At 37.6% G+C, this 26,053-nt stretch overlaps 1 protein-coding gene and 1 pseudogene across 3 annotated transcripts; one reads left to right on the forward strand and one right to left on the reverse strand.

Moving 5' to 3' along the window:
* Positions 1-217: 217 nt before the first annotated feature.
* LOC148370619 (ceramide synthase 2-like) lies at positions 218-22,634 on the reverse strand. 3 transcript variants are annotated; one of them, XM_088328323.1, is made up of 12 exons: positions 22,400-22,634; positions 18,361-18,531; positions 17,242-17,359; positions 17,052-17,170; positions 15,670-15,727; positions 15,516-15,566; positions 15,345-15,437; positions 7,997-8,125; positions 4,688-4,794; positions 2,418-2,571; positions 1,152-1,320; positions 218-1,046 (listed from the first exon to the last, which is right to left on the reverse strand). In XM_088328323.1, the coding sequence occupies exons 2-11, from the start codon at positions 18,528-18,530 to the stop codon at positions 1,189-1,191; spliced, it is 1,131 nt and encodes a 376-aa protein (XP_088184449.1). In that variant the 5' UTR covers position 18,531; positions 22,400-22,634; the 3' UTR covers positions 218-1,046; positions 1,152-1,188. The 3 variants fall into 3 exon arrangements, with proteins under 3 accessions (XP_088184449.1, XP_088184446.1, XP_088184447.1); XM_088328320.1 differs by having other exon boundaries at positions 218-1,320; XM_088328321.1 differs by lacking the exon at positions 22,400-22,634 and adding an exon at positions 19,039-19,194 and having other exon boundaries at positions 218-1,320.
* Positions 13,292-13,425, forward strand: LOC148370620 (U2 spliceosomal RNA; annotated as a pseudogene).
* Positions 22,635-26,053: the final 3,419 nt, after the last annotated feature.

The following is a 26,053-nucleotide window of genomic DNA, read 5'->3' on the forward strand; positions in this document are numbered from 1 at the left end:
GACTTCATTTGAAAGAGTTATGCCGATTGAGTATTTTTTTGCAGAGAGGTTCTGTACTTTGTTTTTCCTGTTAAAGGTTTTCCAGTGTACTATTTACTTATTCGAGGTGAACACATTATAAATTTTTTTATATTCATGAGTCTTAATATTGTTGATTTTTTGCCAACTGGAGGGTAACTGTAATCTTGCCGCAGAAATAAAAAGATAACAAAGGTGATTCTGATTCTGATTTAAAGACTGTATTCCACATGTTTTTTTTAATCCAGGATGAATTTTTCTTTTTTTTTGGTAGTCATTATGACAGTACAACAAGCACAACTTCACAGATGCATTACGAGTCTTGGAGAAAAACCCAAGGTCCAAAGTCTTAAAAAGAATCGGAACTTTAGAAGGCTCAAAGAATCATTTCAAACGAATATTCTGGTGAAAACATTACGCCAACTAAAAGCACGTTTACAGTCATCAAAACGATGCCTTTTCCGTATGGCACCAACCTGCAATTGCAAGGAAACAGGCACTTGTGAAAATCACAGAAAACAACAAAAAAGACGGAGCAAAACAAAGAGCAACGATGAAAATGGGAGGAATCCTTTTGTGTCGGAACCAAACACATCTTGTTTCTTAGGAAAGAATCCATAAAGTGCATCTCGATTTGTGAAAAACACTGAAAGTCCTTTGTGAAGAAATAGGAACGTTCTGATTAGCTTTGGATCCTGCTGCGCTAGCTTGACTCGGCAAGAAACAAATAAAAAAAGAAAATCCAAATAACAACAAAATACACGTAAACAAAAAACATTAAAATGATTTTGGACTGTGTGCAGACGTTTGATTTCTGTTTGACGTCAACAACATTAAAATGATTTTGGACACGTTTGCTTTCCGCCAAGGCTCCATTTCAACTTTTTAAAATTGTTATTTTGCTGGATGGCGACAAACATTTAAAGCCGATACATCAGGACTTTTTCGGATGGTGAGTTCGTTTGGAAGCGGAAAGCATTTCCCGAGAAAGTTTCAGTAAAGGAGCCATGAAACAAGGTGACGGGTGACTGTGATGAAAGAGAAAGGAGCAAATAAGAAAGATACTTTTCTTTGCTTAATTTCCAGTAGTCTGATCAGGTTGGCCTAATGTTGATTTCCTAAAAGTTCCCTACCTGTCATTCTCCTAATCCTTCTCAGTTCATTCCCAGTCTATTTGGCGTTGTTATTGAGCGCTGTGTGGCCATTTTGAAGTTGGCCATTTTTCAAAGTCCTACTGGACTCGCAGTCTTCGTCTTCAGACTCTGTCTCTTCTTTGTCGCTGCGCTCGTCTTCAACGATGTCCTGTTAAAATAAACAAAAAAACTTCAATATCTATTTGGGCGAGATGGCTTTTGTTCTTGTAAAACATATGTGAGATGGATGGCCGGCCATTTTTGGGCCCTGCTGAAAAGTGACCATTTGCACTCTAAAAAACAACTAAAAACAAAACATTTTCTATTAACTGCATTTTGGGTCAAATATGTAGCAACTTTGGTTGATTTGACCCAAACGTGGGTTGATAGAGAAAGACAGACGGCCGGCCATTTTGGGGCTCTGTTGAAAATGGACCATTTGCATTGTGAAAATAACAAACAACAACTAAAAACAAAACACAAAAACAATTTGGAGATTATTAATCCAAGTTTGGGTCAAAAATGGAGAAACCCATTAATTGGGTTGATGGACGGACAGCTGGTTTGTGTTTCTGTTGTAGAGGGACCATTTGCACTCTAAAAACAACAAACAACAACAACAACAACAAAAAAAGAAGTACAAAAACATTGTTAACCGCATTTTGGGTCAAATATGGAGTAACCCAATACTGGGGTTGATTTGACCAAAATTTGGGTTAATGGAGATATTGGCCATTTTGGGTCTCTGCTGAAAAGAGAGAATTTGCATTGTAAAAATAACAAACAACTTAAAACAAAATAAAACAAAAACATTTTAACCGCATTTTGGGTCAAATATGGAGTGACCCAATGGGTAATGGAAATTGAGCGAGGGGTGGCTCTGGTGAAAAAAACAGCACTCTCAAAACAAACAACCACTAAAAACAAAACAACATTTTTGACCCAAACCTAGGTTAAAATGAACTCCCTTTTGGGTAAAACATGGAGCAAGCCAATACCTACCCCCACAAAAAATGTGTCATGCTTTTCTTTATTGTGCAAAATAATTTGGTGAAAAAAATATGCTCAAAATGTTTTATATAAAACGGTCTGGCTCGTATTGTGGAGGAAAAACACAAACAATTGGATTTTTTTTTTTTTATGTGAAAGGACCCATGATAATGGGCCTAAATGGTTCCAAGTATTAGGTTGCTCCAATTTCTGACCTTAAATGCCCTCAATGGGGTATTGTTGATCCAAACAACGGTGATTGCATCACTTTCTTACGTTTCCAGGAAGGAACTTGATGACCATTCGTACGATGAGTGCCGCCCAGAAGACGTGCAGAGCTAGCAGTACCAAAAGCAACCCGTTGAAGAAGTAAAAGCCAAAAAAGGGCTTGTAGAGGGTCAGGGGGTACACCAAAGTGGCATGAATGATGCTGCAGAGCACAACAGAGCCTCATCACAACTTGTTTGCTGCTATTTTCATTCTGTTTTCATACTCTGGCGCGCATATATAATATTAAACTAAAAATCTATCTGTTCTTTTCTCATAATAACACACTCTGCATACTGTGCAGAAACACGTTGAACACCTAACCTACGTCCTTAAAAATCTATCAGGGTCCGTAACACATTTTTTAGAGCCAAATTCAAGCTCTTTGTAGGGATTTTCAAAGCCAATTTTTCAATTTTGCCAGAAGCATTAAAAAATAAACCAGTGTGAATCATGTATTCAGCAGATCTACAAATATATCTGCGATTTACACAGGCGATTTTTAATCTTGCCTTTCGTTTATCAGACATGATTATTCGATCTCGAGTAAATTACGAATGAGTTTGTGGATCTTAACTATAAGTGTGTAAATATTTTTTGAGACAGTTTTCTCCTCATTTAAGTGTTGGGTAAAATGTAGCTTACATTTTTAGTTGCAGGAAATTCTTCCCATTACAATTTTACCACAAGGAAACGCTATCTTAATTTATTGCATGGTCCAAAATAAATCGCCATAATTGATGCATAATCCTTGCAACAATACACATTGCATAGTGCCCTGTTTAGGTGTAGCGTGCACCTGTCCTCTTGGGCATGACCTGTAGGATAATACCGTAGAACTAATGGCAGCTGCCGTTTATCCCGAAGGAAGATATGCAACGGCAAAGTGAAGCCACCAGAGAGCAGTGTCAGCATCCTTTTTGAGCAGCCTTGTTGAAGAACATGCGAACAATTTCAAACATTTTACTCAAATTTCAAGCATTTTTCAACCCTTGAAAACACAACATTAAAATTCAATTATTTTCAAGGTTTTGAATCACCCTGTACGAACCCTGATTTATAATAAATAAAAAAAATCTGAACAATTTTTAAAATCAGCTACAAAGCACATACATATAATCAATCTATTGATTCTGTTGAAACTCTAAAGGGACAGTGTGTAATATTTGACCACCAGATGATGCTCCATTCTATAGTGCAACTGAAATGGAGTGCACCAAAGCACAAAAAAAGAAAACCAACTACGGAGGCCCTAAGTGACTAAAACACACAATCTTTCTTCTCATTTTTTCCCACACACAAGGTTGCTTTTGGGGGGGTCTGCATAGCAGCAAGATGGCTGACAATCATGCCTGTCCTATCTAGGTGAATCTGATGTTTTATCCTGACCTATGAGCATTAAAAAAAGCATGTATGTATTTTTGCTCATTATTCAAATCAATAGTTTTTTTAAATGACTTTTTCACAACTAGTAGATGCTAAATAATACACAATTTCTCCTTACAGGAAAGGGCGACCAATTATCGGGCGGGCTGATTATCAACACGATATTTGAGAATTTGAATGATATCAGTATCAGCATTTTTATTTATTTGACAGGCCGATTATTAAAGCTCTGATACAAGCCTCTCCCTTTCTTTCTACCCACCCCGCGCCTTCTGAATGGATAAGCGACCCGGGACGGAGTCACTGAAGTAGAAGGAATAACGTTAGAACGGAGTAAACAGCGGAAGCTCTGCTAACTCCTGAGTCCAGACATGCCAATGAATCAAGACTGCTGACAATATTGACATTTTAAAAAGCCCATGGTAAAAAAACGTGTGTGTGATTAAAACACACCGTAAAAAGTGTAGTTAACTTGTTTTAGGGAAAGACGTTCAGGTGGAGACTGTTATATTAGCTCTTATCATAACATTAATTTGTCAATCAAGCATGTGTGTTTGTGCTTAAGAGAGTATAGAAAGCACGCTAAAGTGAAAGGCTAAGTGATTAGCTGTTACCATAACATTAGTTCGGCAATCAGGCTCTAAAACAGGAGTGCCCGCACTTTTCAAATCACGAAGAAATTGCTGTTGAAATTTCAATGTACTTTTTGTTTTAAGTAATTTTAGTCATGTTGGTTGTATTGACATTTTTATTTATTTCTTGTAAAAAACAGCACATCTTGGTTATTGGCCACCTCTTAATTCTAATAATATCGAATATTGGCACTACAAAACATATAGGTCGACCCTTATTTTAAAGCAGTGTTTGTATTGTGCACTGGGAGCAGACGTTACCAGAAGGGGAAAATGATCAATCGGGTGACGATGAAAACCATGGCAAAGACAACGAAGATGAAGTTGCACGTCTTCTTCCAACCTGCGTAGTTGAACATCTTGGCCGACTGATGGGATAGAGGACGTGTTAGTCAATATTACGCGGGACCCTATTCACATTGAAAACCTCTTTTTTTTTAAACAAAAAGTGACAGAAAGAAGATGAACTAAATTCAATGTCCGAACATATAAATACGTTTGCCTTAAATCCCAATCCGAGATGTACCCAAAGTACCGTAAAATTTGGACCATAAGGCGGCCCGCCGGACTTTTGATAAACATACGTGTCTGTACGATGTCAGTCACTGAAATACTGTATATCATGCCACATATCATTGGAAATCTTAAACTCTTGGGATTCAAGATATGACCATTTTAAAATATACTCAGAGAAACATTACGATCAGTCTGAAACAAGATACCCCTAAACTATAAAGCCAGCGTAACTCACTATTATCCCCTGACCCTCTTTCACTTCTTTGAATGTCCGCGAAAATGCCTTCGTTAACATCAAGGACAATCCATAAATCCAACTGTGTCAAATATTTACTCCAAAACACACGATGATGCCGACAGATAAATAGGAATCCACCCTAAACAATTATGCTACGTTGGACATTGCTTCTTGTAATGCGTTCGTTTTGCTACATTATTTTTTTTTCGTTTACAAATTAAGAGACTAGTAAAATGATTCTCAATATGGTAGTAAGCGCTTCCCTTTTGATTGACACATTTATGGGCTGGTTCATGCTAGTTTTATTCATGCACATGGCACGAAGTTCAATTAAACTTGCGTATTCCTCTACACATATACAGATCCTGCTCTACCTCCAGACGATGGTTCGTAAGTTGAATTTGTTCGTAAGTTGCTTCAGTGCTATATTTTGTATGGAATGTATGTTTAAGGCTTGTATAAGTAACCTGTATTGTTTTTTTTCTAAAAAAAAACATTTAATAAAATAATATGCTCTATAAAGATAAATAAAGTTAAGTTTACCTAATTTTGGAAGATGAACTTCAAAGGTTAGGCAACTTCCTCTTCCTTGGTAAAAAGTGGCCAAAAAAAAGTGATCCAACCATTTTCTCAATTGCATCAAGCTTTCTTATTCCACTGTAATTTCAAAAGAAATGGCTCACCTCTCCTTTTCACCAAGCATATTGAATAGATGGACAAGATGTTAAACAAAGAAAATGTCAAAGTTCTTAGCACTGGAGATACAGAACAGTATGTTAACACACGAACTAGGAAGAGGAAGCAGATTTCTTCTTCGGGTGACCTTTCACAGCGCCGGTAGCGGCGGAAAAATGCACTACAGTACTGTCCTGTAATCGGAAAAAGGTGCACACAATACAAATTCTAACTTACAGCAATTATTGATAGATATTTGTTGACATCCCCCAAAAATGTTCGTATATACCGTTTTTCTTATCTTCAATGTTCGTAAGTAGCGGAGCGTCTGTATTTCACGTGTCTCACTCTTACCTTTTCTGCTAGGGCGCCCCTGGCTGCTGTTAAAAAAAAAATGCATAAATTGGCTGCGTTATTGCTTAAGCCGCAGGGTTGAAGCTTGTAAAAAAACTTGCGGCTTTTAGAGTTGAGTTTTACGGTAAATTGAATGCTGTTCTTAAACAATTTGGAGAATGTGGACGGTTTTGGTCTGTTGACGACTCAAGTTTTGTCCCAAACTGAATTGATCACACTAACATTGCGTTTTCTGAGTTGGAACACATAGAAATAACGCACTGGAATCTCGTGAATATAACAAGATACCCAAAAACTATAAGCAGGCGTAACACACCAATTACGTTCCCTGGCTTTCATGATATTCGCTGAATGTACAAAAAAATTACTTTGTTACATCCTGGAAAATCCAGAGAATCCAATCGTGTAAAATATTTACTCCAAAACTCACAATAAAGCCGACAAATAAAAAAGAAATCCACCTAAAAGCATGTCTGCTTTTTTAATTGCGCGTTCTTGTAAATCTTTTGATTCGCTTCAAAACCCCACTTTGAAAAAACAGACTCCCAACATTATTTAATTATTCCCAACATGGTAGTTGACCTTTAAATTGGAACCTTTCTCAACCAATAGCAGCCTTTTTTTAACAGTCCACATTAGCCTTATATGGGCCTATTTGATAAACTGGATATCCCCTCCAGTACGTCCGAATGTAACCGATTCGAATGATGATTGACACATTTGTCAGCCGATAAAATTTCCAACATAAGGGTATATAACCTTTTGATGTGTATTTAAATAAGAGCCAAAATTAAACATGCACAAAGCAACTTGTTATTCATTTTCATGCACCCTTATTATGCGCAAGTGTGCACAATCATTGATTTGACAGAGAAAAGTGAAACATTTTTAACTCTTTCAGAATGTCTAAAAAATGGCATAAATAAAATACAAGTTTTGCAAGATTTTAATGTAAACTGGTCATCTCCAAATGGCCACTTTAGGAAGCGCCTTAACCTACCCTTAGAAAAATGTGTAAACTACAATGTTTAGTTTTTCAAATTGTGTTCAAATATGACAAGGTACCAGGTAAGGGTTCAAGCTATTATTGTTACCAACTAGGCATTTGTTTGCAAAAAAATATTCAGATGAGAAAATAAAACTTTTTATTTCTGTGTGTTCCAACTCAGATTACTCAATGTTAGTAGCACTTGCAGTGATTCTTTTAGTTTGGGACAAAATTTCGGGTTGTTACGTTGCAACAGGGACCAAAACCGTCCTTATTCTTTATACAGTTCATAAAAGCATTCAATTTACTTTGGGTACGTCTTGGATTGGGACTTTAGGCGAATTTTACAGGAACGTTAGGGGGTTAAACTTTCCAACGGTATGCGGCAGGACGTTAACCATTGTTAAGGGGTTAATTCGATCTTAAGTGGCTCAGGAGGTAGAGCGCTCGTCTTGGGATCAAGAGATCGCAGTTCGAATCCCGGCTTGTCTGTGTTACATGTCGAAGTGTCGTTGGGTAAGACACTGAACCCCTAATACCCCCAATAAGCAGGTTAGCGCCTAACATGGCTGCACGGCCGCTATTGGGAAATGTGACGCACAATGTGAAGCGCTTTGGGAAGTCTTGACTTGAAAAGCGCTGTATAAATGCAAATCATTTCATTTCATTTCTTTTTTTTTTGTATCCGCGAACCAGCGATATCTGAAGCGCAAAGCAGCGAGGGGTCTCTGTACCTTAAGATTTTACAATTGAAAAAAAAAAAAACAGCATTTTAGGCAATGGAAAAGAGTTGAGATACCTCCATGAGATAGTCTGAGGCGTCATGGAACAACATTATCAAAGTCCCGCCCCTGATGTAGTTGACCAACCAGGAGAAGGTCATCAGCGTGATGGTGGCGATGTGGTGAACCACTTGTTCCTTAAAATCCTAACAGAAAAGTCAACAAGAGAGAAGTTAATAATCTTAACTTGCTTTCTTGCAATAAAGTTGTGTAGTTGTGTTTTCCAATGGGACACCGGCAAAGGAGATTGCATACGATGCCAGTGTTGTTACGTGTTTAAACTATTATAGCACACTGTTCTCCATTATTTTGGCTCACTGTTATTTTCATTATTGTGCACTGTTTACATCTGGGATGCTCACAATTTTTCAGCTTGGCAGCTACTTAAAAAACGACAAAGTCAAAATAATCCATACCCACTGCAAAAAAAAGGAGATTCAAGAATTTTAAAAAAAAATCGTCCTAATTAGTGGAATTGAATGCTCACAATGTATTTCAATGCACACTTAAATAAATCGAATACATTTACCGGTTATCAAAATAAAAATATCTCATGCAATATCTCACACAATGATTTACCTCAAGTCAGTCTTTTTTAATTCCCAATGTTATTTCCAATGATAGTCTTGCAAAAAATAAGTATCACCGTACTGCTGTAGTGCACTTCGAGTAATCAGCAAAAATTAAGTAGAGACGCTACCCTACTTACGAACATTAAAGTTACGAATAACGGTACATACAAACATTTTTTTCGGGATGTCGAAAAATATCCGGACATTGTTGTAAGTAAGATTTTGTATTGTGTGCATCTTTATCCGAGTAGAGGACAGTGCTATAATGCTTCTTTCCGCCGCATAGCGCTGTGAGAGGTCACCCAGCATCCACCCCAAAGAAGAAACCTGCTTCCTCTTCATAGTTGGTGTGTAAACATACTGTACTGCATCTCCGGCATTAAGAACTTTGACATTTTTACTGTTTAATATCTTGTGCATCCATTCAAAATGGTTGGTGTAGAGTGTAAAGAAGAGGTGACTGTTTCTTTTGAAATGAAATTGGAATAAGAAAGCTTGATGCGGTTGAGAAAATGGTTGGATTTTCTCATCCACTTTTTACCACAGAGGAGGAAGTTGCCAAACTCTAGAGTAAGTTAAACTTAACTTTATTTATCTTTATCTTTATAGTCAAGTCAAGTCAAGTCTATTTGTATAGCCCTGAATCACAAGGAGTCTCAAAGGGCTTCACAGACCACAGAATGTCAACACCTAATGTGTAGCTTTGTTTTTCAGTACTATGATTCATCATTCAGCCTGCTTTGTAACATTATAGAGCATATTATTTTATTAAAAGTTTATTTTTCAGTTATAAAACAATACAGGTTTCTTATACAAGTCTTAAACATACTTGTATAAACCTTAAACATACATTCCATACAAAATATAGCACTGTAGCAACTTACGAACAAATTGTACTTACGAAAGATTGTAAGCAGGGCAGCGTCTGTAACCTAGACTCAAACTAAGCAAATGCTTACATTTGAGGTTAATAATCAAAGTTCTAACATATATATAAATAATTTAATTAACAGTATTTTTCTTTTTTTATTATTTTGACAAACTCCAACATCATACATTTTAAGATATATTAATGTAAATGCAAGTATTAAATTTCCTTTGGACACCTAATCATTAAATACTTACGACATCATAAGTAAATAATTAAAAACAAGTAATTGTAATAAATTACGCCTTACATCAACAAAAAATGGAGTTCTCCAATTTGTTTCTGCTGGTAAGTCCACGCTGAAATGCTGCATTTGTCTGCTAGATTGCAGCGTGTCCCAACAAGTACAATAAGCTAAATACTTTCCCGGTACCTACCGGTAGATTGCAATCAACGTAGTGAGCACATCTGGTTTAAATCGATCTCACTATTAGCCAATTATGTTCCTGTTCTTTGAATTTCGTACCCTTTTAGGGTGCATCTGCTTTTGTTACCTATCTATCTACCCTGGTCATATCCCTCGAGAGGGGTGACTGACAGCAAGACAAACATTTGGTTACCCAAGAGATATTAATTATGAAATAAATTGTCTAGCCCTTCAGGCACATTTCTTTGTCAAGCCCTTAAGAAAAGTCAAATTTTTTCGTCCAGCTCTTTAGTCAAATCTTATCAAAAGTCATTTATGTCTTCTCTCCTTATTTTAGGTCTCAGTTAAACTATAAACCTAACAATTAGTCCTTAAACCGGGGTATTTTGAACATTCTGAGGTTTTTTTACCGTCCTCTCCTGTTCTCCTTACAAGCTCAAAAGTCATTGATGTCTTCTCTCCTTTTTTTGTTAAACAATAAATTTAGCAAACGGTCCTTTGACCTGGATATTGGGCCATTTTGCTCTAAACTTTACAATCCTTTCATTTGATGAATTGGAGAGGTGGAAATGTTTTCTTGATTTAGGTCGCAGCTTGTCAGCTTGTCCGGGTGCAATGGTGGCTCCTTATGTCAGACTAGTGGAGAACCATTGTACTAAACTATAAACTTGTTCAACAACAAAGTCAACTGTCCTGGTGACTTATTGTCCAAGCCGTGAAGTTTAGTCATTAGTTTTCCTTTACTAATGGTTAACTCTGCTGTGGTGCTGCTTCCTGATTTGTTTTTTACCGGATTAGCAAATAAAGAGAATGGACAAAAGGGCGATTGAGACAAAAGTCAGTGAACAATGATGCTATTTTTAAACGGCATAAAAAAAAAAGAAGATTTCTGAAGGGTGTTTGTATCAGAACACAATGAAGTCCCTCAGTTGCAATGGAGACATATTTGGAAAGCTGCTCAGGCAACAATAACTTTTATTTATAATTGTTTTTTGACCCTAACCCTGATTTGCGCAACCATGCATGAATATCTTTTTTTTGGGGGTACGACTAGTTTATTGCGATTGTTGTCACTGATGACAATAATTGAGCGTTTGCGGTTACACTTTGACTCAGAAAACGCCTAAGGTGAGGCAGAAGTCACTGCGCGTCACGTGACTTCACAATAAACAAGACATGACTTCTAAGGACTTTTGTATTTGGTCAAAAGAAGACAGTCAGCGATCCAGCCACATGTAGAAATAAATGTGTGAACAAATACGTAAATAGCTACAAACATATGCCATATAAAAAAATCCACACATTATATCACGCAGAGTAGGTCCGAGGGATAAGCGAGCTAAGTGGCTGCTTAGGGCCCAACAATCACTAGGGGGCCCCCCCACATGTGTTTAACTTTTTTGGTGCCAACATTGTCACTTTGTGTGTCCATTCAAGAATACTTAAATACTAATTGTGGTCGTTTCAATACCAATTTCCTGAAACTAATCTATCTAAAAAGGAGTACAGACGCCTCCCGACTTACGTACATTCGATTTAGGATTATTTTTTTGGGGATGTCAAAAATATCCGGACATTGCTGTTAGTTAGATTTTGTATTGTGTCTAACTTTTTCCGAGTAGAGGACATTACTGTCGTGCTTCTTTCCGTCGCATGGCACTGTGAGAGGTCACCCAGCATCCACACCAAAGAAGAGTTCAGGCATCTACTTCCTGGTTCTTGTGTAATCATAATAACACGTATTGTATCTCTAGCGCGCTAAGAACTTTGACGTTTTTATTGTTCATTATCTCGTACATCCAATCAATATGGTTGGAGTAAAGTTTAGGAAAGAGGCGAGCCGTTTCTTTTAAAACTAAAGTTGAATAAGAAAGGTTGATGCTTTTGAGAAAATAGTCGGAACACTTCTTTTCGGACACTTTTTACCACGGAGGAGGACCTCTTGAAAAGCAAATTAAAAAATAAGTAAAACCTCACTTTATTTATCTTTATAGAGAATATTATTTTATGAAATGTTTATTTTTTAGTAAAAAACAATACAGGTTACTTATTCAAGTCTTAAACATACTTACCGTAAATTCCGGACTATAAGCCGCTACTTTTTTCCCAAACGTTCAACCCTGCGGCTTATTCAGTGATGCAGCCAATTTATGTAAATTTTCTGACAGCTGCCAGCGGCGCTTGAATTCAAGGCACATGACGCAGCTTACAAGCTAAACGCAATCGAGCAGTCCGATAAAGAAGGAAACAGAGCTACAGCACACACTTTACCTTGCGAGCGTGTTGCTAGCGTGTTTTTGATTAAGGGAGCGTGGGACGACGTCTATAAGACAAAGTCTCTTACCCATACTAAAGGAGAACAACTTTGATGACGACATTTATAGGGAGGGGGGGGTTTTGGGGTTTTTAAGGGTTATTGATCTATCTTCGTTATTCATTATCCATTATCCGTTATCGGTCAGTTCATTATACGCTACAAAGCCTAGGAGCCGGGACACTTACTCTCAACCAAAAGGCTAAGCTAAGGTCCTAGCCCTAAAGCCTTGTTGCGATCATTGCGAATGCACCGTTCCCGGAGGTACTGCAATACCGGGCCGATTGCATAAAGTACTCAGTTCCACAACGGTTTACCATGACTATTTTAACAGACCCTTTAACTGTATTGCGAGCGTGTTGTTAGTAGCGTTTTGCTACCCTTCACAGAAACGGTTTGGGATGAAAGTTATAATATCATTAATAAAGCTTTGAAAACTCTCTCGGTGTACCGTCTTTCTTTGTAAATATGTGTAACCATGTATAATATGTATTTGCAACTGTATATTTTTGTAATGTATTTATTTTGGACACTTATTCTGATAAGTCTTGCACTGACCAATTAAAAAGAAGGGGCGTAACAGACGCGGGGGATGACGGGAAGTGGGGACCGCTAAAGGTGATTGTTTGTGGACACGGCAGACAAAAGTGGATATATATTTTTCCCACCCTTACCTTTGGAAATATACACTTTTTGGATTACTTTTAACGGGACCTGGATTCTGCAGGTCTGCATCATATCTTAAGTACTGGTATCATTTTCCTTTCATTCTGCCGGCTGTGGTTGTTGAACTGAATACTTTATGCTTTAATCAGCAAGGCATTAGGGCTAGGACCTTAGCTTGGCCTTTTGGCTGAGAGTAAGTGTCCCGGCTCCTAGGCTTTGTAGCGTATTATAAACTGACCAATAACGGATAATGGATAATGAATAACGAAGATAGATCAATAACCCTTAAAAACCCCCTCTAATCTAGTTAAAAACGTCATATTGGAATATAATATTGTGAATGTGCTTAATTGCTGTTGAGATTGTCATGATTGTTTTCTGTTATTAGTGTCAATAAATTTGTTCAAACCAAAAAAAAAAAAAAAAAATCTAGATGAATCGACTGTGGTTCTGGGATTGTGCACTAGTCCTCTTAGGGATCATTTCTATAGTTGACTTGATCATTGAATTTAGCAATCTGGAGATGGAATAGGAGCTTGCTCTGTCCACTCCACGCATTGGCCCGGTATTGCAGTACCTCCGGGAACAGTGCATTCACAATGGTCGCAGCAAGGCATTAAGGCTAGGACCTTAGCTTGGCCTTTTGGCTGAGAGTAAGAGTCCTGGCTCCTATGCTTTGTAGCGTATTATGAACTGACCGATAATGGATAATGAATAAAGAAGATAGAACAATAACCCTTAAAAAATCCCCCCCTCTATTGCAGTGAGGTTCTGAAGTTGTGTACTGTCCCGGCAGCAACTAACTGTAAATCTGAATTAATAGAGGAAGTTACAGCCGTGGCATGCACCAATTGATTTTTGCAATCCGGAGATGGTATTGCAGTACCTCCGGGAACGGTGCATTCGCACTGCTTGCAGCAAGGCTTTGAGGCTAGGACCTTAGCTCGGCCATTTGGCCGAGAGTAAGTGTCCCGGCTACTTAGCTTTGTAGCGTATTATGAACTGACCGATAACGGATAATGGATAATTAATAAAGAAAATAGAACAATAACCCTTAAAAAATTCCCCCCACCTCCGGGAATGGTGCATTCGCACTGATCACTGCCCGGCCTTGTGGCTAGGACCTTGACTTAGCCTCTTGGCTGAGAGCAAGTGTCTCAGCCCCTTGGCTTTGTAGCGTATTATGACTTGACCAAAAACGGATAATGGATAATTGATAAAGAATATAGAACAATAAACCTTACAAAATATTATATATATATATATATATATATATATATATATATATATATATATAATATAATATAATTTTTCTTAGGGCCCCATGAAGGCTTGGGCTGGTCCTGATGTCATGTCATATCTAAATATATTATTACAACAATGCAATTTATTCATTTTTTTACGCATTTTGTCATTTATTCTGTTTCGTTGTTTATTTTGTCATATTTTTGTTGTGTGTTGTGTTATTTACTTTGTCATTTATTTTGTCGTTGTATTTATCGTGTATTTCCCCTGTATTTTGTCTTTTTTTTCTCTATATATTGTTACAAGACGTTATTGAAATTAGGGGGCAGGTCAAACTAAGAGCTTTTTTAGGGTTCCTACAGGTTAAGGCAAGTTAAATTCAAGACATTTTAATGCCTTTTGAAAAAAAAAGTAAAACAAAGTCTTACATTACAATACATCAGTGGCTCTTACACATTACCTGGCACAGCTTTTAGCCATTGCAAAAAACGTTCATCGGACAGCCACTTCTCATTAAATTGACACTTGGTCCAAAGTAAACGTTTTTGTCCGAAGTCGCTGTGTATTGTGGGTAGACCTAAGACACGCGTCTGCTCTGAAAGGCCCGACTGAAACCACATCACCGTTTTGATTGTTCCATTATTGTAGCAATGTTGCCACCAAAGTAAATCAATGAATTAAAAAAAATACAATAAATAAGTTAACTAGATCTTTTTAATTCAAACAAATGTAGATCTCAAAAGTGTGAACACATGTTCACACTTTTGAGACTTTCAAAATTTGGATTCATGACATTTTATTGCCATTTAAGGCCTTATTTTTAGGATGATGAATTCAATGCCTTTCAAGACATTTTAAGTATCAGTGGGAACCTTGTTTTTGCTTCCTGGTGGATCATTAATGAATGATTGAGCCACCTGACAATCAACCAATAGGAGATGAGCAAAACTGTTTTGACCCGTCCCGTCATTTAAACGACGCTTTGTTGTAGCAAAACACACAACAAAATAAATGTCAACATAAACAAATGACAAAATGCATACATACATTGCTTTAATGTGTGATATAAAGATGTGTTCATTTATTTATGTGGCATTTATTTGAAGCTCTTTATTTAGAAATGTATTTTCCACGTAGCAGGATTGGTCCTACATATTTTTCAGAAAAAGTGACAGAAAGGCAGAATTCACTGCACTTCAGGTGATTTCACAAGGAACACAACATTAACTTGTAGCAATTTTTGTTACGTGGAAAAATCAAAGAAACAAGATACCTTGCGCTTGACATCAGAGGCCACGCTCACCAGTAGCGAAACGTAGAATCCCAGTTCCGTCATGTAATACCAGTACTGAGATGACAGGAGTGGCTAGCAAAAAGAAATACTATTGTTGCATTATTTTATCAAAAATCTTTTTCCATTCAGAAACAAAAGAAAGAAGCAAACCATTTTGGGGAAGTTATCCCACATCCTTTTCATGTCATAGAACCATGGCTTCTAAAAAAATTAAGAAAACAAAGATGTCAACAAAATTTTCCTTCGGGATCTGGGATCGATAGACGCGCTGCCATGGCAACAGTCTCACTAATAAGAGACTTACGTCGATCAGTGTTGCCAGGCCAGCAAAGAAAGCAAAAAGGTAGAAGGTAAATCTCCAGCTGCAACAAAAACCAACACCTTTTTTTAAAGGGATAGTGTGTATTATTAAGAGCCTCCTTGATTTGAATAAAAATCATAAATATGAAGAATCATATAAACGTGCATTTCTTTCCTGTTTTACACTCCTTTCATTTTTTACTTCTCACTTTTCTTCTTTTTTTCCCATCTTCCTCCTTTCTTTTTGCCTTTGCCTCTTTCCTTTTTTCTTTGCTTTGATTTGATTTTTCCCTTGTCTTGCTTTTTTCTTCATTATTTCTGTTTTATATGCTTTCTTATTTAGCTTTTTTTTCTTTCTTCATTTTTCCCTTTTTAATCATCATTTACCCTTTCTTCTCACGTTTTTCTTGTTTTCTTCTTTTTATCCCTGTCTCTCCATTTTCCTTTCTTTACTTTTGCTTTGTTTTCTGATTAATTTTTTTGTTTTGTTTTCTTTCTTTCTTTCTTTTTTCCATTCTTTTCTTATTTTGTTCATTGTCATGTGTCAGGGACCAGAACAAGCACTCGGATCCAATAGCGTCAGTTAAAGGATTTATTTGGACAAGGTTCGGTGGAGCAGGCTTGGGACGTCGTCTCTTGGTAGCAGAAAGCCTCTTTGGACGATATGGCAACTCCGTGGTGAAAACGCGTGACGAGTAACGTAGCAGGTAAGTCGGTGGCCGGGACGGAAGAGTAGATCGTAAACTTTTAACAGACAAGGGTCAGGCAACGAGAATCAGACTTGGAATACACAAAGGGATCGTGGTACCTTGAATGTTGGAGGCTCACTCAGGGAAACGAGGAGTACACTCGAACGTCCATCTCTGGACGCTGACAGCTTATGTAGAAAGCTTCCACCAATCAGGAAATCGCGTTCCAGCACACCAGCTGATTACCTCAGGTGGCTCCAGTTAGGTAATCACGACAGTCATGCTTTTCTTTTGTTTTTCATTTTTGCTTATTTTTATTTTCCTCATGTATTTTTCCCTTTTGTGACATTTTCTTTATTTTTCTATCTTTTCTTTCTTTTTTCCTTTTCCTTCTTACTTGTGAATTTCCCTACGGGGATGAATAAAGTACCCATCTATCTACTTTTTCGCATTATTTCTTTCTTTCCTTCTTTTTTCCTTTTCCTTTTTCCTATTTCTCTTTTATCCCGTTTCCATTTCCCCTTTATTGTTCTTAGTTTTTTAATATTTGTACCCCTTTTCATTATTTTTTATTATTAATTTATTGTTAAAAAAAATATTTTATGTCCCTTATGACAACTTTGTGCCCACATTTGAGGCTCACAAATCCCGCCAACCTCAAAAACAGACTTAGCTGCTTGTTTTTTCCGATATTTACCTGGCTTCCTGAAACTTCTTGATCTTGCTGGGCCGATCCAGATTGCGCCGCTGTTTGAACCAACGTTGGACTTGCCGCACTGAGAAGTCTGTCTGTTTACTTAACTTTTCCAAGGAACTCTGCAAACAAACCCAAAGAAAAAAGAAGTTATATCTGTCAGTATGCTTAGGCTTCAGAACTCTTGGTCCACCTGAGAGGGGTTCTTGGAAGTTGTGCAGTAGTGGGTCTCCAGTGTGGGGTTAAAGGCAGGACCTGAACGTTTTTTGTCCCTGACCCCCAGCAGGGACGCCAGGGGGATGGCCACCCACCTAAAAGCATCGAAATCTATTTCAATAGCCAACTAGTCACCGACTGTTGAAACAATCAGTCGAATCATTGGTTGATTATTTTTTTCTCAAATTCAGCGTACCGCTTATTTAATGATAAGGCAAATTATAACAAAATAAAAAAGGATACTATGAAAAATGCATATTTGGTCCAACAGTTTTTAGGGACAGGCAAATAAATGAGGAATTGAAATCAAGCTAAAAAAAGGAATCCCTTTAAACCGAAAACAGGCTCATTAGCGGCAGAACACCAGTAAATAAAAGAAATATGTGCATTTTGTGAAGTACATTCAGTGGTCAACAGCAAAGCCCGTGACGAACGGACCTCACAATTCTCAACAATCAAACGCTTTTATTACCTGATGCTTGGCATTAACGTTTTAACAACTGAAGTTTGTCAATTGTCACGTTTAAACAACAGACTTTCGGCGTTTCAAACATTTCAACAACTGACAATTGTTGTCGTCAACGTTTAAATAACTGATGTTCGGTCTCATGACTGCATGCATTTACTTTCAAATACGTTTGTGAGGTACAGTCTGGCATAACACTTGAAGTCTCTTATTGTGAAATATATGTTTGTAAAATGCATGGCATCAAAACAGTGTTGACTTGAAAGTTATTTGAATGCTACGAGGCGAGTTAGCCTCTTTTGTTCAACTGTCCGACATGCTTTCTCTTTAAATGTTAGTGCCTCAACAAGGCAAGGTCTGCTGTGCAAACTGTGAAAGCAGTCTCTTTATTTGCCATATCCAGGCTAAAAAGCTCGAAAACTGTACAAGTTTCGGTACTTGATGTTCATACCGTCATTTCTGTATGTCAGCGTTCTATTGCGCATGAGCGACTCTCAGCTAAAAATTATTTTCATTAAGAGATGCCACACTCTGTTGGAAAAATGTGTCTGGCGACATAGGTCAATTATGGAGATCATTGTCAACACTTTCTATTATCCATTTTTGTCAAATAAGGTGGAGCAAACTCACCTTTCGAAGATAGGCCTGATGAGAAGGAAGAGGACGGCGATGGGGGCGAATGCCCAAAGGTCAGGCAACTGAGGGAGGACCACGTTGGGGTCCTTCAGGTCAGACCAACCGAAACCTTCGGGGAACCAGATCCAGTCGGCCCACAAGCGCTCCTCCAGCCACGAAAACATTCTGGAACGGAAAAAGTATTTAGGAGAACATCTGATTGACTTTGACAATTATGAGGTAGACCTTTCTTTTCATAGGACAGCCTTCACATTTGAATGTGTCAAATAACTCAGAATCTAGTCAAACGTTTGTAACGCCGACCTCATCGTTTCCGTATCTAGTATGATGAAATTAAAGCCTTGAGAGATTTAAATAAGGCAAATTCATCAACTCCATTTAAAGTAATGACGAAATCTGGTGTCCGGGACATCCCAGTGCATTGATGTCACGTAATTGGCAAACAGTAGGTAATTGGGAACCAGTCATGTAATTGGGAACCAGTTAGACGGCTGCACCCAAGAGGAAGCGCAACACTATTCTAAATTGTCCCACATCAGACAAAGTCACAAACCAACACTCCAAGCAAGGACAACTTTTGTCATGTCTGAAAACAAGTTAGTAGCAAACACATGAACAAATAACAAAGTTGATACATTGCACAGCCCTTTTTAAAAAAAATCTGCCACCCACCTAGTTTCTCATCTCATCAGCTGCACCGCTTATTCTCAGTAGGGTCGCGAGGGTGATGGAGCCCATCCCAGCATTCATCGGGCAGTGGGCAGGGGACACCCTGAATTGGTTGCCAGCCAATCGCAGGGCACACAGGGACAGACAACTCACTTGCTCATTCACACCTAGGGACAATTTGGACCGGCCAATTCACCTGAAATGCATGTTTTTGGAATGTGGGAGGAAAACCGGAGTGCCCGGAGGAAACCCGCGCAAGCACGGGGAGAACATACAAACTCCGCACAGGAAGTCTGGAGCTGGATTTGAACCCACGCAGGAGGTTCCCATGACTTGAACTGTGACGCACATGCGCTAACCACTGCGCCACCGTGCTGCCTCCACCTATTTTCTTCTTATTTTATATGATTTGATGACTCCCATTCAAAGCCTACAATAGTCTTCAAATCCTAATACGAAGCTGAAACCCTAGTTTAAGATCTTATCTTAAAATACTAAACACTTGTTTATTTATACTGACATTCTTCGTATCTTATTCTTCTGATTTTAGTCTTTATTACATGTTTTCCCTGGAGTGCCATATTTGCTCTCATTGTAAGCAGTGTTTACTACATTGTTATGACTGACAATTCTAATTCATTGATTGCATTTTACATATTGTCACACTTATAACTGACTTTTCGGCCGAATTGAGATTCTTGCCTAACAAAATGACCTTATGTTAGTAGTGTGACGATAAGCTCAAAATATCAAATTGGTGCTTACATATCTGTTTACAGTTTTGGTCTAGAAATGGCTGTTTTTCAAAGCTTAATGCAAAAAGTATTGGTCTATTTTGTGTAGGTTTTAGATCAGGAGATCTGGTGTAATAATAGTCTGTAATCCGTAATAATCTGTGGTCTGTGCAGCCCTTTGAGACTCATTGTGATTGAGGGCTATAAAAATAAACATGACTTGACTTGACTTTTGTTTCCTTTTCTCCACATGACTCTACAGCTATGCAGTAAACCCTGTAGCATAGAGAAAAACGTGTTATTGTCTTAAAGTATAAATTAAGTTTATGCATGGCTCTTTTGAATAAAAGCATCACTAGATATAGAAAAAAAGGCCGAGCAAAAAGAAAAAATTGAGTTGATGGCTTGAATTGCTGTTACTTCTAACACTATCCCCTAATCATATCTTTTGCAACCAAAAAACGACCATAAAATGACCCAAAAACTCAAAACTGATTGAAAACCGACCAAAAAAAACAACAGAAAAATAACCGTATCAAAAAAAGACAACAAAAATACCTCCTCAAAAATCATCAAAAAAGCCCCCAAAACACTTAAATAATGACTGAAAACTACCACAAAATACAAGGAAACGTCCAAAAAACCTCCGGAAATGTCCTAAAACGACCCCTATACTAAAAAGAACCTTGAACAAAAACCAAGTGTGAAATGAAAAAAAAAAGAAAAAAAGGCGCTAAATCAAATAATAGCTAAAAAAACTAAGACAAAAGACCAGAAAAACGACCAAAAAAACATCTCCAAATCTACAAAACTAACAAAAGAAGACAGAAAAACTACACCAAGAAAGACCAAACAAAACACCCAAAGTAAAAATACACCAAATGACCAAAAAAAAACCACTCGGAGCAAGAAATCGACCAAAAACGACAAAAACAACCAAAAAAGACACAAAAGAAATGACAAACAAAACGATCTGAGAGAGAGAGAGTGAGCGAGAGAAGGAAGAAAGAGAAGAGAGAAAGATTTTTAATGCGTTTTTAAAAAAAATGGTTTTAATATTGCCAATAATGCCATACGGCGTATTGGACGTTTTCGTTGTATTTCTAATGTTTTAAATAGTATATATATATATATATATATGAGTGTTTTTTTCCCATTGTTAGCAACATTCCAACGAGGGGTGTCAACCATGTGACCTATGGGCTGGATAAAAAAAAAAACCTTGGTGGGCCCACAAGTTTTCTATGGAAAAACTGTATTTGCAATATTAAAACCATAAAAAACTGCAATATTTCTAGAGAGAAAGAGAAAAAAAGAGGTATATGATAATTGATTAAAAAAAAAACATTGGCGGGCCCAATCCGGCCTATGAGAATACACTGGGAGAAGCACAAGAGAAAAAATAGCAGTTTGAAACAATGTCCACTGAACGTCACCAAAGCCAAGCGCTAGTCACAAAGCAAGTGGAGATGTATTTCTTACTCTCTTTTACTCTTTCCTTTTTTCTCTCTTTTCCTTCTATCTTTTTTCTCTTGGTGTCTCTAGTTCCTCTCTTTTTCTCTCTCTCTCGGTCTCTCTCTATTTTTCTCTATTCCTTTCTTTTACACCCTCTCTTTCTCTCAATTTATTCTCTCTTCCTCTCTCTATCACTTATCTATTCTCGCTGTCCTGGTTATTTTCTTTCTCTTTCTTTATTTTCTCTCTGTTCCTTCTCCCTGTCCTACTCTCTATTTTCCTTCACTCTCTCACCTACTCTCACTTTTCCATACCTCTCTCTCTCCTTCAGTTTTCCTTCCCCCTCTCTCTTTTCGATCCCTCTCTCTCTTCGATTCTTCTCTCTCTTCGATCCTTCTCTCTCTTCCTTCCCTCTCTCTCTCTCTCTCTCACTTTCAGGTCCCTCTCCCTCACTCTTTCTCTCACTTTCCCTCCCCCCTCTCTCATCTAGTCGTCCGGCCCCTATAGGGTTTTCTTCGACGATGCCTACAACCCCCCAGCTAATGGCTTTTATACCCACGATTTAAACAAAAGGCTTTGCGATATGTAAAAATCGACACAAATGAAGTCAATTGGCGCCATAACCACTATTTCACAATTGAAGCTCTACCAGTATCGGATCGTTTTAAATGGAAGCGGTTTCAATCCAGTTGTAATTTGGGAGCGGCTCTAGTGCGCATGCGCACACGAACTTTGGACTTTTTAAAACATAGCGGAACCGAACGTGGAAGAAAAAGAAAGCAATAAAGCGAACGGATGCGTCACGTGGCCCCCAAAAATAAAACTGATTTCAATGATTTCACGGAACTCCATTTTAATCCAATATTGACTACTTTTGGAAAACCAACAAGAACATAAGGTAACTAACTAACGAACTAATTTAGATAGCAAGTAACGAACTGGAACGATTATTTCCTTTGGTGTGTATTTTTTGATTACAAAAAAAAAAGACGACGTCAAGTTTGGGCCTGTTTAGTTAGCAAGCTAGCTCCTCTTTAGAACTTCTTCGCCGCCTCCAGTCAACTTTGCTTTTTATGAAGAAAATATTTCTCTTTGTTATTATTTTGTTTAGTAAAATTCTCAAAAAGCGACGAGTTAGTCTCTGAGTTTAAGAATAACGGTAGCGGCGAATTTACCTGACGAGCTCGGATTCTACTTTTGACAGCTGTTTTTTTTTCTTTTTTCTTCTTTTCACGGATGTATTTTCCCCATTCAAGACATGAAAATTAAATAGTTGGACGTAGAGGGTGAAATTGAAGTCGTTGGGCTTAAGAGTGGACGGTCGCCGGTCCGATTTCCTTGTCGAATTCGGTTTTAGTGTTGGATCATTCGGGACCGAGACGGCTCTATGAGCCGGCTACCCATCAACAAGGAGCCGTAGTTGTGCCGAATAAAAACGGACCCTACTCTTTTTCTCTCTCTCGCTCTCTCTCTCGCTCTTTCTGTCACTCTCCGTCTAGGTCTCTTTCTATCTCTCTCTCCCTATTTTTCTCCCCTCTTATTTCTCTCTTTATCTCTGTCCTCTCTCTAAATCTGTCTCTCATTTTCCTTCTTTGATTGTGTATTTTTTCTTTTCTCTCCCTGTTAGCTTCTGTTTCCATCTTTCTCACTCTTTTTATTTTTATCTTGCTTTCTCTGTTGCTCACTCTCTCTTTATGGCTCTTTTTATTTTTCTGTCTTTTTTTCTTTTTTATCCTTGCCCTTTGTCTTTTTCTCTCTCACATTTTCTTTATTTAATTTTCTCTTTTTCTCCCCGTCTTTCATTCTATCTCTCTGTCTTTCTACTTTTCTGTTTCTAATTCCCCTATTTTTATCAGTTTCTCATTTTTTTCTTTCTATTGCTCTCTGTCTTTATCTAATTATTTTTCTTTTTCTATCTCATTCTCTCTCTGTAGTCCCCTTTTTATTTTTATTTCTCCCTCATTATTTTTCTCTTTCTCCCCTGTCTCTCTCACTCTCTCTCTAATTCTTCATTCTTTGCTATCTCTCATTTTCTTTCTATAATTTTTTTTCTCTTCTATTTTTGTGTCTCTTTTTTCTTTCTACTGCTCTCTTTCGCTCTCTCTTCTTTTGCTTTTTCTTGCTTTCTATTGCTTTCTCTTTCTCTCTCTATTGTATCCATCTCTTTTTATCTCTATATTCCTCTGTCTTATTATTTTGCTCTGATTCTCTCTCTTACTCTGTCTCGCTATCTTACTCTTTTGATTTTTCTCTTTCATTTTCATTTTTTGTCTCTTTTTCTTTTTCTATCTACCTCTTTTCTCTCGCCCTAATTCTCTTTCTGTAATTATCTCTTTTGCCCTCTCCCTTTTTTTCCATAATTCTGTTTATTTTTCCCTCTATTTTTCTGTCTTTCTTTTTCTCTTTCTCCCACTCTTTCTTTCTCTTTTCTTCTTTTCTCTTTCACTTTCTCCCTACTTTTCTCTCTAACTCTCTTTTGCTCTCTCTGATTCTCTGTCTCCTTTTTTCTCTTTCTCTTGAAGCGTCTGGTATTTGTTTGTAACCAGTAGTGTCATCTCTGTGTTGTTTGCTTAGTATAAACACTTTGAAATATTAAATGAGGTAAAAGTTCACTGTATATTAAATCAATTAAGGCTATTTTGTTATAGTAAGAAAATACATTTTCAAAATAAATTCGGTTGGTGCATAATTTTTGATTATTATTGGTAATACTGGATATCATAAAAATAAAAATCTGGAGAGCCGTTTGGAAGCCGACTCTTTTGAGTGATACAAGCCAAAAAAGTCGCTTCTCTTTAAAGAGTCAGAACTACTCAGTTCGGGTTCGCCCACTTATTTTTTTCCTCCCCGGGGCAAGAGAAAATCGAGCACAGTTTGTTTTAAACTTCAACCCTTTCACTAAATATCAACTTTAATCCCATCCAAACGAACCAAAGTTTTTTTTTCTTGTCAAAAATTGTGTGTAAAATGAAAAAAAAAAAAAACGGGGGGTGGGTGGGGGGTTGGTTAGATTACGGTTGGTAAGAGTCGCCTACTCACTTGTGGGAGGGAAGAAGGGGGCGCGGCTTTTTCAAATGACTCGAGACCCGGATGAGAGAGTGCATGTGGTCGCAGCAAGAGGGCGTAGTGGAGGGAAAAAAATAATGAAATAGACAAATGGAATGGTAAATGGTCTGCATTTCTATAGCGCTTTTCAAGTCAATAAAGATCCCCCAAAGTGCTTTACAATGTGCTTCACACTTACTCATTCACTCACACACTCACAATAATGGAAGAAAAAAAGAGGAGAAAAAGAAAAAGCCTGAAAAAGTAAGTAGAGAGGGAACAATGAAAATAATGCATCAAGGAAAAATTAAGAAAGCAAAAAGGAAGGAAAAGGGAAGAAACCTTAGAAAGGAAAAAATGGGGAAAAATAGGAAAGGAAAGACAAAAATGACATAAAAAACAAATTAAAAGGGAAAAACAAGTTAAAAAAAACAGAAATAATGAAGAAAAGGGGGAAGAAAAAAGTGGTCAAACAATTTAAAGCAGACAAAATTAAAGATAATATAAAAGAAAAAAAAATAACTAAAAAAGAAATGAAATAGAAAATGGGGAAAGGAAGTCAAAAAAAGAAAGCAAAAGGAAAATAGGGAAAAAGCAAAGAAAAAACAAAAGGAAAAACAAAAAAGGTGAAAAAGATAGAAAAAAGGGGCGAAAGACAAAATCAGAAAAGAGAAAGAGAAAAATGGAAAGAGAAAAAAACTGAAAGAAAAAGAAAGGAAAAAGGCTTAGGAAAAGAAAAAAACTGAAAGGGGAAAAATGAAGAAAAACAGAAAAGAAATAGATAAAAAAGATAAAGATAAAAGAATCAAGAAAAAGAGGAATATAGAAAAAGGGAAAACATGAAAGGTAAAAAATGAAAAGAAAATCCAAAACACCCCAAAAATAAAAAAAAGAGGAAAAAAAAGGGGGAGGGGGATAGAGGGAAAGGAGAAAAAAATAAAACGTAAAAAATACAATTATTGATTTGTATAATCAGCAAAAGTACATGAAATAGAAATTGTGAGAGACAGAACTGGAGTAGTAGAGGAACTGAGCAAGCGTGTGGATAGGAGAGTACTCGATTGGTTTGGACACATGGAGAGGAAGGATGAGGAACGAATGTTGAAGAGGATCAACAGAGCAGAAGTCAATGGAAGGAGACCAAGAGGAAGGCCGCGGATTGACCGGTAAATTGAGAGCTTTGCTTTTCGGCTCAGCTCTGCATGACGGCAGACGCTGAGACCAATCTGTCTGTCGATTTCCCGTTTCATCCTACCCTCACTGGTGAACAAGACCCCGAGATACTTGAACTCCTCCACTTGGGCAGGATCTTATCCCCAACTCAAAAGGATCATGCCACCCTTTTCCTACTGAGAACCATGGTCTCGGACTTGGAGGTGCTGATCTTTATCCTGGCAGCTTCAACTGCACCAGTGAGAGCTTGAGGAAGCCAACAGCACCCTATCATCTACAAAAAGCAGAGAGATGCAATGCTGAGGGTTCCAACCGGGCCCCTTCCCTGCTAAGGCTGCGCCTAAAAATTCTGTTCATAAGAGTTATGAACAGCCTTTCCTTCTCTCTCTATATGGCTTTCTCTCTCTTTATCCACCTCTTTTTCTCTGTCTCTTTCTTTTTCCATTTCTTTCTCTCTCCTTTCCATTTTCTCTTTGTGTTTCTCTCGTTCTTTCTCTTTTTCTTTCTTTCTCCCTACTTTTCTCCTTTTCTTTGTCTCATTCATTCTCCTATCTCTTTCTCTCTCCCCCACTCTCTCTCTTGCTTTCTCTCTCCCTTTTCCCTGTCTATTT

Source organism: Urocampus carinirostris, chromosome 2 (assembly GCF_059441175.1).
Source record: "Urocampus carinirostris isolate Australia breed hairy pipefish chromosome 2, RoL_Ucar_1.0, whole genome shotgun sequence".
In the NCBI taxonomy this organism is placed as follows: Eukaryota; Metazoa; Chordata; class Actinopteri; order Syngnathiformes; family Syngnathidae; genus Urocampus; species Urocampus carinirostris.

What these genes read in the sequence shown, in the direction of transcription:
- LOC148370619 (XM_088328323.1), bottom strand. Translation starts at nt 18,530, where the DNA reads ATGTTTTCGTGGCTGGAGGAGCGCTTGTGGGCCGACTGGATCTGGTTC. An exon ending in ATCAGGCCTATCTTCGAAAG is followed by an intron (nt 17,360 to 18,360) that starts GTGAGTTTGCTC and finishes CGATGCTTTTAG; the next exon opens with GTGGGTGGCCATCCCCCTGG. An exon ending in TCAAGTTCCTTCCTGGAAAC is followed by an intron (nt 1,321 to 2,417) that starts GTAAGAAAGTGA and finishes TTATTTTAACAG; the next exon opens with GACATCGTTGAAGACGAGCG.